This window comes from Ixodes scapularis, unplaced genomic scaffold (genome assembly GCF_016920785.2).
Source record: "Ixodes scapularis isolate PalLabHiFi unplaced genomic scaffold, ASM1692078v2 PGA_scaffold4__175_contigs__length_147842914, whole genome shotgun sequence".
Lineage (NCBI taxonomy): Eukaryota > Metazoa > Arthropoda > Arachnida > Ixodida > Ixodidae > Ixodes > Ixodes scapularis.
The window spans coordinates 29,009,731-29,025,503 of NW_024609879.1; the positions used below are offsets into that span (position 1 = coordinate 29,009,731).

General features: G+C 45.5%; 1 protein-coding gene across 1 annotated transcript in view; it reads right to left on the reverse strand.

Moving 5' to 3' along the window:
* LOC121832899 (choline O-acetyltransferase-like) overlaps positions 1-15,773 on the reverse strand; it is a 33,733-nt gene that overhangs the window by 5,383 nt on the left and 12,577 nt on the right. Inside the window, exons 3-4 of the mRNA XM_042293500.1 lie at positions 13,941-14,113; positions 12,736-12,836 (exon numbers count right to left, since the gene is read on the reverse strand). Of these exons, the coding sequence (XP_042149434.1) occupies positions 12,736-12,836; positions 13,941-14,113 (274 nt within the window). The remainder of the gene's footprint in view (positions 1-12,735; positions 12,837-13,940; positions 14,114-15,773) is intronic.

The window sequence follows — 15,773 nt, forward strand, 5'->3', positions numbered from 1 at the left end:
TGGGGGGTTTCTCTGAAGGTGGAACAGGCGTCCGCAGCGTCAATCTGTTTTCACCAAGGTCGATGACGGCGCCGTACTCACACAGGAAATCCATGCCGAGAATGACGTCCCTGGCACAGTCTTGTAGGAAGACAAATTTCACAGGGCACGTCTCACCGTGGATCCTGACGGGAGCGGTGCATCTTTCCAGTGGTGTGATGAGAGGCCCTCCGGCGTTTCGTATTTGAGGTTCATCCCACGGCGTTGTCAATTTTCGCAGGCGGCTAGAGATTCTCCCACTCAAGGCTGAATAGTCTGCGCCGGTGTCCACGAGTGCCGATACGTCGAGGCCATCAATAACAAAGTTTAGGCTGTTAGTGACCGTTGCAGGAGCGTCGGTGTGATTCGGGGCATCAGGAGAGTAAGAGCGCTCCGGCATTCTTGCAGGCTGTTTGCTTCCGTCGTTTTCAGCAACGTCACCTTCAGGCGTTGCCGCACTTGGTTTTTCCGGCGACGGAGGTGAGATAGGCTCTCTCGGCGGGGTCATTGCGCTGCGGACGTTGAACGTCGTGGTGATGGGGAGCGGGCTTTACGGCAGAAAGACGACACTGGGGAGGGCGAGCGTTGGCGGTACTCCTTGATGTCGCGAGGGCGTTCGTCGTACCTTGGGCGCGAGTCGCTCGGGCTGAACCCGCGCAGCCCCAGCTGTCTGTAAGGGGCATCGGTGGTAAATAAGGCCGGCTTCACCGCAGTGAGAGCACAACGGGCGTCAATCGACCGTCCTCTACACGTCGGTCTTTCGTGGCGCTGCTTGTTCTAGGTGGGCATGCGCCCGACCTTCCTGGCGTCGGGAAAACTGTGGCGCTGGCGGTTCACATCGGTGTGGTGCCGTGACCTGGTGGTGAGCTTTCGGCGGTCGTCGGGCCATGGCGGCGTAGGTCAGTGTCGGTTCTTCGGGTGCGGCCACGGTGACAGGGGCATCTGGCAGAAACGCTCGTTGAACCTCGTCTCGTACGACCTCGACAATGAAGGTTGAGGCCGGGCGTTCAGCAGTCGGCAGAAGCTTCTTAAGATCCTCCCGGACGATGACGCGTATCATGTCGCGAAGGCCGGGGACGCTAGGGCTGATATCGTAGCCCGATGCAGAAGCAGCTGCGACGCTCAACTGCCGATGGTAGTGGCTGCCTTTTGCGAGGAGGGCACGTTCCATGTTCGTGGCCTCCGTGACAACGTCTTCGACGGTGGAGCGGGGCTGCGAACAAGACCACCGAAGATCTCATCCTTGACACCTCGCATTAGGATCCGCTGCTTCTTTCCGTTGGTGGCTTGAGGGTCGGGGTGAGCGACCAGGCGCAAAACATCCTCGACAGAACTGGTAATAGTCTCGTTTCGTCCCTGTGTCCTCATTTGAAGAAGGTCCTCGGCCTTCTCCCGTCGATATTGGTTGGCGAATGTCCGTCTCAGCGCATCCTTGTAGGCGGTCAACGAGATCAAGGAAGTCTCACGATTTTTGATCCAGTGCCTGGCCGTCCCTTCGAGCGCAAAGTAAAGACTCTGCAGGTGCTGTTCTTCCGTCCATCGGTTTTGCTGGGCCACTCGCTCGTACTGCTGTAGCCAGTCTTCGATGTCTTCATAAGGTTCAAAGTGGAAGGGCGCGGGCGTACGGGCAGCGACGGGTAGGACAACAACGGATAGAGTGGTCATCATCGCGGTTTTTTTCTTTGGTTTCTGCGGCAGGGGTCCGAGTTCCGGGGGTAGGCGTTGGTTACGGCGACTTGAGTGGGCCTTGGTCTGGTCTTCTGCGAAGGGTAGACTCCCGGAGCTGAGCATGTCACTTGGCTGGCGTTTTTTCGGAGGGGTACGATCCACGCACATAGAATGGAAATACCCCACACCTCCATCAAAATGTAACGGATGACAAGTGATGAGGCGATAATAACTAAATGTTATTGGGGCGAACTTGTGCCAAAAATAAAATGGAACGGAATACAGCAGAGCCTCGCTGGCTTCGAAGTCGTCGTGACAGCAGAGTCGAACGCTGGGGCGAAACTGGCTCAGATTGCCTTGCGAAATCCCTTGTACCCTCGCGGGTTTCTGGATCGTTTGGCGTAGAACTTTCGGTACGTAAAACATTCTGAACTCGACCAGACCAGAATGTTCTCGAATTTACTAGAAGGCGAAGTTGAAAGAATAAATAAATGACAGTCCGCTAAATGGAATCGACCCTACGCCTTCCGGGAGCAGCCCCAGTTGAAATATATCAACTTGGTATATATCAATATTTATCAATATTTATCAAGTGGGGCTGCTCGCGGAAGGCGTAGGTATATATATATATATATATATATATATATATATATATATATATATATATATATTTACAGAAATATTTGCCCTTAAAGGATTTGGTCGAGGAGGTTGCCAAAAAAGTGAGCTTGAAACGTTTCGGGCCTGGTAGGCTCTTCGTCAGTCAAAGTAAGAACACTTCGTTCTCCTTTTGCTTTCAATCAAGAAAAAAACGGCCGGAAAAAACAAGTTAATTCGAAAAATGCTTACCGTTTAGCGGGTATCTACTCAACTAAATTCTCGCTTAAAAGTTTAATATATCCCGATACCAAAGCAGCAAATGCTATGGAAATAATTAGATATAAAATTATTACAGCCATTCTTATCATAAAACCACTTTTTGGGACATGTGGTTGGACATAAGCCAACTATACCTGGTGTCATGTGAAGCCAATGAGAGGCCCAATGTTAAGCGTTTGCTCGTGTCGCATTAAACTATGAAGCGAGAAAACAAAAACAGTGCGGCACCGATTAGAAGATCTCAAATAAATGTCCATAAAAAAAAAAACGGCAGTGATCCTTTCGAACTGTTAAGGCCCTTCGGTTCTAAATTAATAAATTTATAAATAAATTGAGATTCTTTATTTTTTCGACCTCTGGTGGTCCGACAGCCCGCTGGAGTATTATAAAATTAAAATCAGAAAGTCCGTTATGTCCTGCGGAGTTTAAGTGACGAGAAACTGGTCCGGCAACGTGTTTACGTGTATGACTTTTATGTAGATTCATGCGTTTTCTTATGCTTGTTTTAGTTTCTCCTATGAATTGAATTTGGCATTTTTCAGATTGAATCAAATAAATAACATTTTCCGAATTACAGTCAAAGGTACCATTTATTTTCCAGTTAAAGTTATTTGCTGTGCTACGAATAGAGTTAGCTATAATTATGTCCCCACATAAACTGCATTGGTTATGATTGCACTTGATGCAACCAATAGGGACCAGGCTACGTCCGATGGAGTTTCGGGACTTTTTAAAGAAATCTAATAAATTACGTGTTCTCTTAAACGCTATACCAGGGGGACCACGTAATTTATTAGATTTCTTTAAACAGTCCCGAAACCCATCTGACGTAGCCTGGTCCCTATTGGTTGCATCAAGTGCAATGATAACCAATGCAATTTATGTGGGGACATAATTATAGCTAACTCTATTCGTAGCACAGCAAATAACTTTAACTGGAAAATAAATGGTACCTTTGACTGTAATTCGGAAAATGTTATTTATTTGATTCAATGTAAAAAATGCCATATTGAATACATAGGAGAAACTAAAACAAGCATAAGAAAACGCATGAATCTATATAAAAGTCATATACGTAAACACGTTGCCGGACCAGTTTCTCGTCACTTAAACTCCGCAGGACATAACGAACTTTCTGATTTTAACCTTATTAAACTCCAGGGGGGCTTTCGAACCACCGGAGGTCGAAAAAATAAAGAATCTCAATTTATTTATAAATTTAATAATTTAGAACCGAAGGGCCTTAACAGGTCGAAAGGATCATTGCCGTCTTTTTTTATGGACATTTAATTGAGATCTTCTAATCGGTGCCGCACTGTTTTTTTTTTTTCTCGCTTTATTGTTTAATGCGACACGAACAAACGCTTAACATTGGGCCTCTCATTGGCTTCACATGACACCAGGTATAGTTGGCTTATGTCCAACCACATGTCCCAAAAACTGGTTTTATGATAAGAATGGCAGTAATAATTTTATATTTAATTATTTTCATAGTATTTGCTGCTTTGGTATCGGTATATATTAAACTTTTAAGCGAGCATTTAATTGAGTAGATACCCGCTAAACGGTAAGCATTTTTCGAATTAACTTCTTTTTTCCGGCCGTTTTTTCTTTGATTGAAAGCAAAAGGAGAACGAAGTGTTCTTACTTTGACTGACGAAGAGCCTACCAGGCACGAAACGTTTCAAGCTCACTGTTTTGGCAACCTCCTCGACCAACTCTTTTAAGGGCAAATATTTCTGTGAACATATTTCTCTCGAGTGCCGTCTTTTGTTCTCAGGTGCTGTTCTATATATATATATATATATATATATATATATATATATATATATATATATACATATATATATATATGTGTGTGTGTGTGTGTGTGCGTGTGTGTGTGTGTGTGTGTGTGTGTTTTCATCTCAAATCGTGCGGGCAAAAAAGGGCCAATTTATAATTTCGCTGAAAAAGAGATATGCTATGGCGGCGTCACTGAAAACGCAATAACCACAGAGCGCAAGTTCGTCGGATTTTTGGTTCTCGACTAAGGAATTTTAAAAGGCCGCGGCGGGATGCAGTGTTTTTCACATCCATCGTGGGTCGGATGTTTCACTCGATCTCCCGCCGTGAATTTTTAGTCCACATTATATTAACTTCTTGGAGCACTCTGTGAGCACAGGTAAAAAGCTCTAATACCATGAAATAATTTTAGGTGTTTTGCTTTTTTTTCTGTAAAAATGTCAAAAACGCCCCCTCGGTTAATTGTTAACGAAAATCGACAATTAAACGCTGGCAATTTACTTAAGTTATGTCTATACTTTTTATGTCCATGGAGAGCCCGAAACACGCTCTTAATATATAGTATGAAATCGCTCAGCTGTATAAAATTTCCTTTGTGGTACGTTTACGTTAATGTTATGCGAAAACCAAAAGGTACCATTTTTGAAATATTTTTTTAAAAGATCATTATTTTATTTTTCTATTTTTTCTTAAAATGTAGATATGATTGTTGTCTACTCGAAAAGCAAGTCGACAAATTGTGTATTTTGTTTGTATGTTCTATATTTAAGCCTCAATATCGGAAAAAGACGTCTTCGTTTTGCAAGACCTAAGACCCGTGCGTTTCTATGAATTTTGAAAACGTTTTCTTCAATATTTGTCTATGTTTTGTAATCAGTTATAAACGCATTTGGTGGTATCGAATGGTTATTTACGTTTTGATAAGATCGGGAAACCACGAGAAGCATATCTAATCAAAGTAGCAGGGTGACTAGACCTTCAATATCAAAAAGGCACAGACGTTGTATTGTTTCGATTTATAAAACTTTCACTGTAAAATAGCATGCCTAGCTATTAGCTGCCATATTACTGAGACATAGAATGTCACCACATAATCGATATATTTTATACAATTCTTTCCGAAACCAAACGCTGGGGTTTGTTCATTGCGCATTACACAGATCACCAGAGAATGGCCCTTTCACTTCCGTAATACACAAAAGTGAACACACAGAAACGGTCCCAAACACACGGAGAGATTCTCACGAGAGTGTTAGGAATGACAGTAGATAAATAAGGATAATATTACCCAACTCTGATGTTAACAAAAATTGCAAAACGATATGTTCACTCCTAGTGGAAAGTCAGACAAAGATGTCGATGACAGGTAAAGGTAAAAGAAAAAAGTCAAAATTTTAATCAAGACGAAAAAACTCAGCCGCACACGGCAAGAACAAAAACCAACTCCACGGGGCATTTCCTAAACGGGACTCAACCAAACTCGTGCGAACACGCGCTCTACAGCACCGTCAGGCCGCTATGCCATGACGAAATATACCCAGCAACTAAACAATGCTAAAAAGCAGTTAGTAAGAAAGCATGAAAGAAAAACAAAAAAACGTTCAGCAAAACCGCAATCGAGAAACAAAGTTCAGCGGGGCGAAGAAATACGCACGAAAATAAAACGAAAGTCTTAACTGACCGACGCGGACTCCTGTCCCACGACACTGAAGCCTGCAGGATGACGGAGTCCGGAGGTTGCACGAATCGATTCTTCACTCTGTTCCGCACTGCCGCGACTCTACGGAACAGTAATGGGCGGAACAAAGTGAAGGATAGATTCGAGCAGCGATGAGCAAGAAGGTAAATGAGACGTAACATGCGTCGAGCTTCATACCGGAAGAGGAGCTTTCGAGCTAGTTACAGTAGTTACACAAACTTTCTCTTTCCCCTTCCCTTTTTCAAAAGAGCGTCAGCGGGTGCTAACTTTTCATCTCGGGAGAAGACCACTCTTCGTAAACGGTTATAGTTGATAAGGAGGCTGACTTCGACCCGACTAGTCTTCGTGCAGAATAAACACAAGTATATTCACCAGCACGCTCGTTTGTAATGTTAGTCTCTGGGCTTTGCTGTTTCCAAAAGAAATAACTTTTAGGTGCTATCGGATCTCCGCGGAGAGAGATAGAGCATGGCCGTTTTAAGGATCGGGCGCTGGAAGCTTGGGCAAATGCGAGGTATCGTTTCACGCGTGCACGGATGGCTGGTTTCAAAACTTCCCCACATCCCTAACGAAGCCGGTCCATCTTCGTGTGTGCATCTGCGGGATTTTTGCCATTCGCCCCCGGTTTTAGCGCGCACGCGGCGTTGTTTGGCCAGCAAAGCTGGTGTTGACCGTCGATATCGCAAGGCCGTGGTGTCCTCATCTTCCCAGGCAACAGTTCCTTGGCTTTCGACTGACTGAGAGGTGCACTGCGAGGTGCACGTCACGAGTGACTCGGGAAACCTAGCAAGGTTGGCAGAGATTGTCGACCATTTCCTGCTTGCGACCCGCCAGCATGTATCGGCAAACAGACGTCGGGTATGTGTGCGAGGGTCAGTACACGAGACCTCTCTTGCCGAGACGACGCAAGCGGCCACGACCGGTCGACCGCTCTTTTCGGATTCGCATATTTCAACAAACCTAAAATGTTACTCTGGGCTCGTTTTCAAGTGACTGCATTTCGTGTATGAAATGAAAATTGGTAGCGTGACTTTGTGGTGTTGCAAGCGCGAGATGCTCGGACTTTTTACGGGGCGGTGGAGGAACGCTATTCTAAAACTTCCTATTGTAGCATGCGCTAATGCAAGTGCTAAATTTAACGCCAGCTTGCGCTAAAATTCCGTACGTTGTGTTACAACTCCCTAATACGAGGGGTGATCCGAAAGTTTTGCAACTCGACTATAACTAAAAGTCTGACAGTTATGCCTCTATAACCGTTGGTTAGCTAATCTCTCTAGACAAACATGCTCGTAGTATCAAGACTTCCGGTTCCGCTTTGGGTCTGCACCAGTCACTTAGACATGGCTTCCTTCCCCGATTTCACGCTTGAGTACGGGAGCGTGATAAAGCTTTTGGGCAAAGAAGGAAATTCCGCCAAGAAAATTCACACCAAAATCGTGAATGTGTATGGCGATAAATACCCTCCATAAGCTAAGTAACTTGGTGGTTAAACGAGTTTAAACGCGGTCTAGTGGACGTGCAAGACGACCCAAGGTCAGGGCGGTCTAGCACTTCAAACGATTTGGATCATTCAGCCCGAGCTGAGAGCCTCATCAAGAAGAATCACCGAATAAAGGGGTCCGAAGTTGCTACAGAATTAAACATTTAGTATGGCAGTGCTTTCACAATCATCCATGACGTGTTGGTTAGGCCGAAGGTCTCAGCACGATGGGTGCCACGGAACACAGGATCGACAGTATCGCTTCCGTTCGTCAAAGGAGCTTTTGAACATCACTGAAAGCGACCCAGAATATTTTATCGCCCGCCTTGTGACTGGGGCCGAGACGTGGCTTTACCATTGGGTCCCCGAAACGAAACAGTCTTAGCATTAGAGGCATTCAATGACTCCCGCCCCCTCTTCCGAAAAACTTTTCAGACGCAACGCTCACGGAAGAAAGTGATGGCGACCGCAGGGCAATAACAGGCGAATAGTATTCCAACGTTCTCCGAAAACTGCGTGAGGCCATAGCGGAAAAGCGAAGAGGATTGATGACAAGAGGTGTCCGCCTCCTGCATGACAACGCCCCCGTTCACAAGTCTCGTGTTGCCCAGGCTGTCATCCGAAATTGTAATTTCGAAGTGCTTGACCACCCACCCTACAGTCCTGATATGGCCCCTAGTAACTTTTTTTATTTCCGAGTTTAAAAAACAACTAAAAGGAAGGTTCGATGAGTTGATCGCAGTGCGAACTGCCACAGAGCAGTGGCTTGACGAAAACAAAGGAATTTTTTTTTTGTGTGTGTGAGGGTATCAAAAGCCTTCAAGGCAGATGAGAGAAGTGCATTAATGTGAGAGAGGATTATGTGAAAAAAATATTTTTTTTACAAAGCCCTAGTAGCTTTTGCTATATGTGAGTTGCAAACCTTTCTGATTGCCCGTGCTATTCGATTCAATCAATATTCTCACACCCCAATCAGACTGCGTTCTTCACATACGTTTGTTCTGTACAACCAAAAAAATCAAGCCATCTTGTTGGTCCTGCCAATAGTGTAGGATATTTGTATATATAATTGAAGACACTGCGCGCGTCGTAGCACCCAGACAAAGCCTTATCGTCGCCTTGATTGAAATTGACGCCACCCGATGTATCTTCGATGTGAGGCTAATTGTAGCCTGTCGCGGATCCCGTTTCCCATGATTCACTATGGGAAACACGATAGCTTTTAAATATTTTCTAAGTGCGCCACGTCATGTAAAACATGGCACTCTTGATATGCGTGTAGCGTATACAGAGCCTCCTCACTAAAATTAGTTTCGTACCTCAACATCGCGAAAAAGAGTTTCATGAACGATTTGAAGCTGATATGTCTGTGGCGCGGTGCTTGCGTCGCAGTCAAAGAATGCGCGCCTAGCAAAACGCGCACGTGCAGAGGTGTCAGTGCAGCCACAGGTTTGTTTCCCCACTCCCGCCTGGCTCATCTGGTTGATCCCGTCACCGCGTGAGCAGTGCTACGTGCCCTCACCTATATACACTCTGCACCAACGAAAGTTTTTTTAAATATTCTTAAAAAATGAGATTGTCAACAAAAATATTATTTTTTCCGGAAAATATTGCCAGCAACCTTGGAAGTTTAGTAACGAAAAAAAAAAAAGAGATTAAACGCCATGCACTAGGATGCCACAGCAGGGTTGCCAACCAATTTGTTCAAGGAGATCTCGGATGGTCATCTTTCGAGGCGCGTGAAGCCAGCAGCAAACTTGAATATTATGCCCGATTTCGACATATGAATGGAAACTGTTGGGCGAGGAGGATTTTCGTTTACCTTCATCTGAAAAAAATCGTTTACAACTCCCTGTAACGCCGAAATAGAGCGCAGTTCTCAAGGAGGAGGAGGGGAAGCTATGGAAAGGGAGCTATGCCTCTCATCCTCTCCTGCTCGGCTCCTATTTCGAGGGAAATTGTCCGCTTGATTTAGCGCGAAAAATTCCCCGCTAAATTTAGCGAGGAAATTTACCCATCATGCACCGCGCAGTTAAGCCGACGGCGGCGCCGACGCCGACGCCGCTCAAGCCGGATAATTTAGCTAAAATTTTCGAATGGCCGTTTCTAATTAGCCATAGTAAACTAATGGCTTTAATGAGAAAGTTCCTAAGCATCAACAAAAAACACTAAATCAACGATTTTAAAAATATAAAAGGCAAGGGCAGCATTGTACAGCTTTCTAAAGAAACGCTCGATTTGGAAGCGTTTTCTAGTGCCTTTCAATCTTGCTCCCGGGTGGCCGAGGCGCGAAGCAATCGCCTCGCCTCCCCCGTTGAATAGAGGGAAGTATGAGGCACGTGTGTTCAGCGTCTCGGCCACCGAAAAGCAGGACTGCTGGTGCAAATGTGCGCTCCGGGAAAAAGAAAAAAAAAAGAAAACAAACGAGCGTCAAAATTGTCAGCAATGTCGTCTGTCTTTCATTTTTTTTTTTACATTGTCTTTGTCTTGTTCCGCTGTTTCAATCCAAGAAGCTCAGCAATTAACTAGCCCAATCATACCTTTTATCACGTCAAAATTAAACGGTGTTGTTTTGTTTTCTAACGCCCGAACATGTAATTCTTTTTTTCTGATTTCCTAATAAAATGAGTAGATTCTGGGGTTTTCGATGATGCTTAGCAAGTTTCTAATGGGAATAATGTGTTTATTGTCCTTAGTTATCAATTTTACTAGTAAATTATAGCTAAATATTTACCTAATTTGTTCGTTTTCTTGCATTTGTAAATAACCACAGTGGCTGGCAGTTTACTTCAGGAAAGAGTTTATATTTTTCTCAGCTCTAAAGGGGCGCTGAAGTCGATACTGAGACCGTCATTTTTGCGGTGACAAATCAATCTAGACGCTCTAAGCGTCCCAACAAACCCGAAATTACAATCGTACGTAGCTTGTTTCCTCGTTAGAAGTAGGTTCAAAGATCGCCACACGCCCTTTTTGCGAAGACTTTTCTTCCGAGTGAATTGGTTGACGAAGGACGCTTTTTGTCGAGTTGCACGCGATGGCTTCGCCCGCTGGGGAAAAGAGGAGTCTTATCAGAATGCGTACCTATCAAAATAGCTTCGAAGCGAGTTATTATAAAATCAGTTGGAATCTGCGCGTATGGTACGGTTTTAATCGGTCCACACAATGTAGTCCGCGAGAAAAAAAGTGTTGACATGTTTTCCTATTGCCCTGAGATGAATAGGTGGTTTAGTAATATAGGAATGGGTATATGTGGGACTAACACATTTTAAACAATATAAGATCAAAAACGACCTTTTTCAAGATGACTTCAGTGCCGCTTTAACAGGCTGACAAAAGTAAGAGGCCAAAAACACATCCCTAATTGTTTAAGACATTCTACTCTGCTCACTTATTTTAAACAGCGCGCCTACAGCGCAAAATCCTTTCCAAGTGCTAGGTAGAGCCGTTGTCGAGGAAATGCGTGCGCATCTGGCTGCTCGTCCTGCCGCCGTACACCGTGGAGGAGGGCTCCCGCCGACGCACAGAGACACCGAATCGCCCAAGACAGACGAGACGGACGTCTGCGCTCTTTCGACGGGTTTTCACGAAGGTAGTTGGCGGCCTTACCGTCTTGCGATCCAAAGAGGAAAACACCGAGGCGGTGCGCCTCCAGCCGTTCCAACTACGCAAAAGGTATCGGGGCCCAAGCCATTTGATTTTAGCCAGTTAAATGTATTCCCCATACCCAGTTTCAGCTTAAATTCATACCAATCAAACAGATTCAAAAGGCCACGTTAGTGGGCCTTTCTTGATGAATGGTTTTAGCGATGTTAGAACACGTACATCTAAAAACTGAACACCATGATTGTGTTGTTTTGGCGCTGTCTGGTTAGTTCCATCAGCTCGTAGCGTGCCATACGATTACATTATTAAGTGGAAGTGACACTCTCAGAAGAATAATTCTAACGGAGAATTCGGGTGGTCAATCGCCGGCGAGATCGAGTTGGGAGCATTGGCTGCCAGAAACGCGCCGGCGGCACATCACGTGACCTTCGCCACCCGAACATGAAACGCCAGACGGTGGCAGTTGACTTTGCTGCTTTCCCGCAACACACCGCTGAGGCTTTCGCCGCGGTCCCGCCACCCATGTCCCTCGGGTTCTCCACTTCCCTCGTGGTATTCTCCCAACGGCTTGGATTGACTCGAGTATTGGCTGCAGAAGTGACATCAGATCAGTGTAGTTTTCTCGCTCATCTTTTTTCACTGACCTCATATCCCATCTAGAGGGTGACAACACAGTTTGGCGCCCTCTCGCCTGGCCGTTTGGAGCTCGGGCGTAAAAACTCCCGGAAGGTTGCAGGCGCTTGACAGACAACAACCACCGGAAAGGTGCGCGCCTGCCGGAAACTTACCGCGCAAGCACAACTGCCGGTGCTTCGTCAACATCATGCAGTTGCCCACGATTTACAACCTGAATTCGCCGTTAGGCGACTACATTTCGGCAGTATCATCGGTTTCAGTATTTTCGCAGTGCTCGTATCAGTCGCAAGATTTAACCTTTGAACACAATGTATACGATGACTCATATTTCGTGTCATCCAATAATTTAAGCGAAGTGGAGAGCTAGTCGACATAAACACGGGCACAAAACTCCGAACCAAAAATGCACGGTCACGGCGCGTGCCCCGCACTTGCTTGGGTAAGCCGGTGACAACGTGCGTATCGATTTACGACGAGCATCGTGACGAAGCACTTTTGGTGCGGATTGATTGGCTCCATCGGATCGGAGCGTCGGTGCGAAAAGGGGTATGTATCTAGAAAAGTTCGCTTTCAAATATTACGACGCTCGCGGTGACTCCGCGTAGTTACTCCATCGACGAGACACCCCGACTAATTATTAGATACATTTTTTTCTAGAATAATAGCTTCCGATTTGGCGTAATTATACGGCAAGAAAGTGAATGCCGAGAGCAAGTCGTCCGGTTCTTGCGCAGGAGTTGCGGTGACGTCAGAACGAGACCGAGATCTGATTGGCTTTGATTGAAGGGATAGTGGGTGGACCTCAATGCTAGATGCCTTCGGGTTTACCCACCAGTTTTGTTCGATCAGCGAATACGAGCTCGGCGTTCTGACATCATTGAAACCCCAGAGTAAGTAGCAGACGACACTCGCACTCTGCATAGGAATCTTGTAAGAAGCACTCGATTTCAGCTGAATTCAAACTCACGCGTAATCGTAGCAGTGATTGGTGCCTTTAGACATCACGGTGCCGTCGAAGGCTGTGTGATCATAGAGAAGTGCAGACCCTCCGTCTTCCCCGACAATCACCTGGATCGAGAAACCAGGAAAAAAACTTTCTGAGCATTGTTTCACGGAGCATTGTTTTGCTATGCGTCGTCAGTTGCATTGTCATTTTTGAATGTGAATATTAAACAAGAAGTAATGAGAATGGTATATTCCTGCGTTAACCTCAAGCTTAAATCTTAGAAGAACGGAAGAAGGGTGCAGTTATGATGCATGCCCCTGACCCTGTCCTCATTTTTTTTTTTTTAAGATGCCCCGTATTTTGGTGACCGAGAGTGTGAATGATAAAGCGCGTATTAACGCCCGGCCTCCAGGACGCGCTCATTGCCTTCCGTCATGCTTCGACGTCGTGCGAGCTCGGTGCCCACGAGATGCCAAAGCGTCGCCGAAGGTAATGCTCGCTCTTCATTGGGGTTGCACGACTTAAGCTCCTTCCTGCCGTTCTTACCTTGTCAGGGACTCTAGTAAGTCTGAAGTTGCCGTAGATAATGTGTAGCAAATTTAGGAAGGCGTCTAGGCACGTCATCTAGGAAATATAATATTTTTATATGGAAGAGCAAATTATTTATGCAGTTCAAGATACGTTTCCTGATTTCTTCCCTAATTTACCTAGCGGTTCAGTGTTCACTGTTAATGTAAGATACATTCCTTAATGCAGCTTCCTCCGCCGCTTATTGGGACACGTAAAAGTGGTAGGTTCCTTGCTTGGCATTCGCCTGCAGAAATTGCTCTTACATTTATGTGAAGTGCCAAACTAAAATAACTACCCAGAGACCGGAGCACAGTAGACACGGTTAAGGCAAACAGTTTTGTTGAGTAACGATTGTCAAACGTAAAAGGGCTCTTGTCGGTACTATCGCGGTCACACCTGGCTTTAACAACTGTCACGTGGTGGTGTGGCCTCTACCTGGAGGGTCGAGGCCACCGCCCTGCCCACGCACGGCGCACTCCCAACCCCGCGCATGCGCGGTGCTGGAAATACCAGGCGGCCACCGGTCACGTGCTGTACCCAGTTGTGTGCACCGTGATAGTGCTTAGCGCCGATGAATATCCCCATGCATTCGAGCGAAGTAGCGGGCGATTCAAGATGGTCTGTTTCTACGGAAGACTACCCGTTGTCCTGCTTACCTGAACCGGCTTGTCCCACCATCGATTGGCTCCATATTCGGCGTTCGGACCGCCCTTGTATACCTGCCGGGGCCAGGCCACTTCGTAGGGATCCGCGTCTTCCAACCCGCCGTCAAGGCACACCACGAGGGCAGCCTTCTTGATTGCTTCCAGAGACGCCGCGTTCTGGGAATCTGCGTCTCACAATGATTGAATTGTGCCATTCTGTGTTCTATAAACTTGGTTCCGCTTTGCGAATTAGTTTTTTCTGAATTTTTTTTATTTATAATCAGAAGTTTTTGTCGTTATTTTTCTCTCTCAGATTGTGCAGTCCTAAATTGTACGGCACTTATGACGTTGTGATTCCCTGGACAAGTTCATTTGTTTTTACTTACACCCGTTTTCACCTCAAGAAAAAAGTATGTTTTGCTTATTGTTCATACACCGCGCGAAGGAGTTCATACAAGATTTGTTCGTCGGAGGAAGAAGCGATGCTTTTTGGCGTTTGAAACGTGCACGTCCTGATAAGCTAACCCCCCCCCCCCCCCATATCTAATCTTAAACTCACCTGCATATATCTTTATTTTCTAAGTAAAGGGGGGAATTAGTAGTGCTCCGCGAGAAGCCGGACTTTTTTTTACTGCGGTTCTTGATGTGAAAACGAGTGTAGTATTCTCACACGTCGGACTGCAACGGCCACATACCAAACATCTTATACTTTGTTTTACCTGTAAGAAAACATTGAAAAGGAAACCACATTTTTTTACAGACCAAAAAAGTTACAAATTACACGCTATAAATATTTCGCTACACATTTCTTGTTTTATCCTAAAATTATTTACAGCGTTAAACTTAATTTCGTTTAAAGCTTTCAAACGACTGCGCCAAAAACCTCCACTACACATCCACGCAGAGGGCATCGTTCTCCTTGCCTACCTCTCCTTTCCTTACCTCGCCTTAGCGCATCTTAGCGCTCCTCCTTTCTTCTTTTCTCTCTCGAGCGTGATTTCGCAGTGCGGAAGAGAGGGAAGAAGAATTCGAGAACGCTGCCGTTGCATTAAGATGGGAATTTGGGCCAGTTGCTTCGCCGAAAAAAACAAGGACAAGAAGAGACGTAAAAAAAGGCGCTGTTTACGTCTCTTCTTGCCCTTGTTTTTTCGGCGCTTATCTTCGCCGCTGCCGTTGCCTTACCTTGGCACCTTTAGCACGCGCGTTTGAAAGCTGCAAACTAGAACGCGTCTAGCGCTGTAAATAATTTTACAACAAAAAACAAATTCTAGAGCCCATACACTTCACATGAAGATAGAGGACCAGCGAAGCTGTTATCTTTACGACAGCTATATGACATCTACACGGTATACATAGGATTGCAATGAAGACACGTCCACGACATTGTTGTTTAATTGTCTTTATTCAATTCTTAGTGACTAAAGTTATCATTGCCTTATGGTCACTTATGGGCAAGTTCTAAACCCGAATTACCGAAGCGCACCTCAAGGACAGTTTTTTTTTTTTTTGCAATTGTGCTCAAATATTTTTGTCAGCATCGCGGAAACGAAAGAAAAGTAGGTTAGATCGGCGCGTTCTGCCCTCAGCCTCGTCACAGCACACTCTCTGCTGAGATAAGTCGGTGACCGTACGTGATAACAAGGGATCAGGACCTCAATATCTAATAATGCCAAGGAAGGCTGACTCACGCGGGCTTCCCCCTCTTTTTCTTTTTTCTACTTGTCCTGCCCAATCGGAACGAAGGTGAGTCGTTTAGACGGGAGTAGCTTTGTTAACATTCATGGAGCCATTTTTTTTCCAAATCCTAGCACATAACAACTTCGCTGTAAATTTTTTTTATTTTTT